The 3,074-nt window shown below is 44.1% G+C and overlaps 1 protein-coding gene across 1 annotated transcript; it reads right to left on the bottom strand.

Moving 5' to 3' along the window:
* Positions 1-1,420: 1,420 nt before the first annotated feature.
* On the bottom strand, positions 1,421-2,578 carry LOC142167364 (uncharacterized). Its single transcript, XM_075227528.1, has 2 exons — positions 2,455-2,578; positions 1,421-1,935 (listed from the first exon to the last, which is right to left on the bottom strand). Exons 1-2 carry the CDS (start codon positions 2,576-2,578, stop codon positions 1,421-1,423), a joined length of 639 nt encoding a protein of 212 aa, XP_075083629.1.
* Between the last annotated feature and the right edge of the window lie 496 nt (positions 2,579-3,074).

Here is a 3,074-nt window from a genome sequence, read left to right as displayed (position 1 = left end):
GAGCGAAAGAATACCTAGCAATCCTCTAGTGGTTTGTTCTCGTGAACGATCGTGTAACCTTTATTCGGTAGCAAACTTAACTTCCCAGTGAGAATTTGCTATCGAAGCAAAGATTACCTTATCGTCCCCGAGTGGAAACTCGTTTTTTTGCCTTGTCATCAAAGGTCTTATTACAGCTGTTTTTGTAGTATGCTTGCGGTCGTTGCCTCGTTAAAAACCTTGCCTGAAAAAAACCCAATTAGGATAAAAAAAATAGAACGATGGACAAAAGCGTGAAGCACATACTTTCCGTTTAACTGTTGTTTGTCATCAGTACTATTTTTTGAGATGAGCCACGTTCCAATTGCTGGGAAACTTGTCTCTATTGCGGTTTTCCAACTCGTATGACCATTTACCGGTGATAGCCGAAACTCGGTAAGGGCCTTCCCATGTAGAGGCTAATTTGTCGACGTTGAGTTCTCGAGTGTTCTGAGTCACCTTCCTCAAGACCAAGTCTCCCACTCTAAAGAAACGAAGGTTGGTTCTTTGATTGTAATACCGCTCCATCCTCTGCTTTTGGGCTGCCATTCTGACATGTGCCAAGTCCCTGCGTTCCTCAAGCAGTTCTAAGTTGATCAGCATTGCCTCGTTGTTTGACTCTTCGTCTGCCTGCAAATACCTTAAGGTTGGCTCCCCTACTTCCACCGGTATCAAAGCTTTTGCGTCGTACACAAGGGAAAAAAAGGGTTTCTCCTATGCTTGACTTGGCCGTTGTTCGGTAGGCCCATAGCACTCCAGGTAATTCTTCGGGCCAGTGGCCTTTTGCTGCTTCTAGCCTTTTCTTTTGATTTTGCACAATTGCTTTGCTTGTTGATTCCGTTTGTCCGTTTGCACTCGGATGGTAAAGTGAAGAGGTAATCCTTTTTATCTTCAAATCTTCAAGAAATTTTGTAACCTTTGCACCGATAAATTATGGCCCATTGTCACATGGAATTTCCGAACATGCAAATTATGTTTTCCCATAGGAAGTCGACCACTTCGTGTTCTCCGATCTTTTGATAAGGACGTGCTTCCACCCATTTGAAAAAATTGTCAGTTAAAATTAAAATAAACCTTACCTTTCCAGGAGCCGGTAGTAGCGTGCCGACGGTGTCCATCCCCCATTTCATGAACGACCATAGGGACAAAACTGTCTGACGATGTCCATCCCCTATTTCATGAACGACCATAGGGACATAATTGAATGCAGTGGTTATACTGGTTGATGTACTAGTGGTGTATGGCGTTGGCACTTATCATATTTTCGCACAAAGTCCTTGGCGTCTAGTTCCATACGGGGCCAATAATATCCTGCCTGGACTAATTTCAGCACCAAAGAATTTGCGCCCGAGTGGTTGCCGCATATTCCTTCGTGGATTTCTCTCATGGCATAGTTGACTTCTTATGCTCCTAAGCATCGTGCCAACGAGCCTTGGAATGATTTTCTGTACAATTGGCCTTTGTCAAAGCTGTATCGCCCAGCTTTGGTGTGCAACACTCTTGATGCTTTGGGTTCTTTGGGCAGTTTCCCGTGCTTGAGATAATTAATTTTCTTGTTTCTCCAGTCCCACACCAGATTGGCCGAATTCACCTCATAGTAACCATTCGTGTGTAAGTCTGAGTTCATCGGTTGAATTACCGTACCTGATTCCGGCCCTTGAATTTCCGTCGATGAACCCAGATTTTCAAATGCATCTGCTTCCGCATTTTCTTCCCTCGGGATGTGGGTTATTGACCACTCTCGGAATCTTGATAATAAGGCTTGAACCTTTACCACGTATTGCTTCATTCGCTCATCTTTGGTGTCAAAAATTCCATAGACCTGATTTACCAACAGTTGCAAATCACATTTGATTTTGACGGCTTCAGAGTCGAGCCCCCGGGCCAGTTCAAGCCCTGCATTTAAAGCTTCATACTCTGCTTCATTGTTAGTTAAAGGAATCATTCTGATAGCTTGCCTTAAGGTTTTCCCCGAAGGTGTGATCAAGACTATCCCGAGCCCGGACCCTTTCATGTTTGAAGCTCCGTCCGTGAACAAGGTCAAAACTCCCTATGTTGGTTCCGACACCGTTATTGCCTCTTTGGAAGCCAGGAGCAATAGTCTCGGGCTGAAATCGGTCACAAAGTCATCCAGGACTTGTGATTTAATCGATGTCCTTGGTTTATACTCTATGTCAAACTCGCTCATTTGAACGACCCATTTGGCTAACCTACCCGAGAGCTCGGGCTTATGGAGTATATTCCTTAAAGGAAATGTAGTTACCATGGCTATCAGGTGGCATTGGAAGTAGGGCCTCAGCTTCCGAACGGCGACTACAAGAGCTAAGGCCAGTTTTTCTAGATGTGGGTAGCGAGTTTCTGCTCCCGTTAAAATTTTGCTAATGTAATAAGTGGGGATTGTGTACCTTTATCCTCCCTGACTAAGACTGCGCTTACCGTAACTTTTGAGACCGCCAGGTAGACCAGCAATGTTTCTCCTTCTTTTGGCTTTGAGAGCAACGACGGGCTTGACAAGTATTCCTTTAGTTCCTTCAAGGCTTGTCGACACTCCAACGTCCATTTGAAATTATTTTTCTTTTTGAGCAGTGCGAAGAAGAGATGACACTTTTCCGATGATCGGGAAATGAACCTGCTCAAAGCCGCTAATCTGCCCGTGAGTCTCTGTACTTCCTTTACGTTGAACAGTTGATCCGGGATGTCCTCTATGTCTTTGATTTTGTCGGGACTTACCTCAATTCCTCTTTTGTCAGACCAGGAATCCTAAGAATTTACCTGATCCAACCCCGAACGCACACTTCTCGGGGTTAAGCTTCATATTATGCTCCCTCGGTGTGTCAAACATTTCTTGCAGATGTCTTCAGGTGATCACCTGCATTCAAATACTTAACGAGCATATCATCTATATATACTTCCATAGTCTTTCCTATTTATTTTTTGAACATCTTATTCACGAGTGGTTGGTAAGTGGCTCCGGCATTTTTTAGTCCGAAGGGCATTACGTTGTAACAATACGTACCAAAATCTGTCATAAACGAAGTCTTTTCCCGGTCTTCCGG

The sequence above is a fragment of the Nicotiana tabacum genome, chromosome 12 (genome assembly GCF_000715075.1).
Source record: "Nicotiana tabacum cultivar K326 chromosome 12, ASM71507v2, whole genome shotgun sequence".
NCBI classification, from domain to species: Eukaryota; Viridiplantae; Streptophyta; class Magnoliopsida; order Solanales; family Solanaceae; genus Nicotiana; species Nicotiana tabacum.
This window is presented reverse-complemented; position numbering and strand designations above follow the sequence as displayed.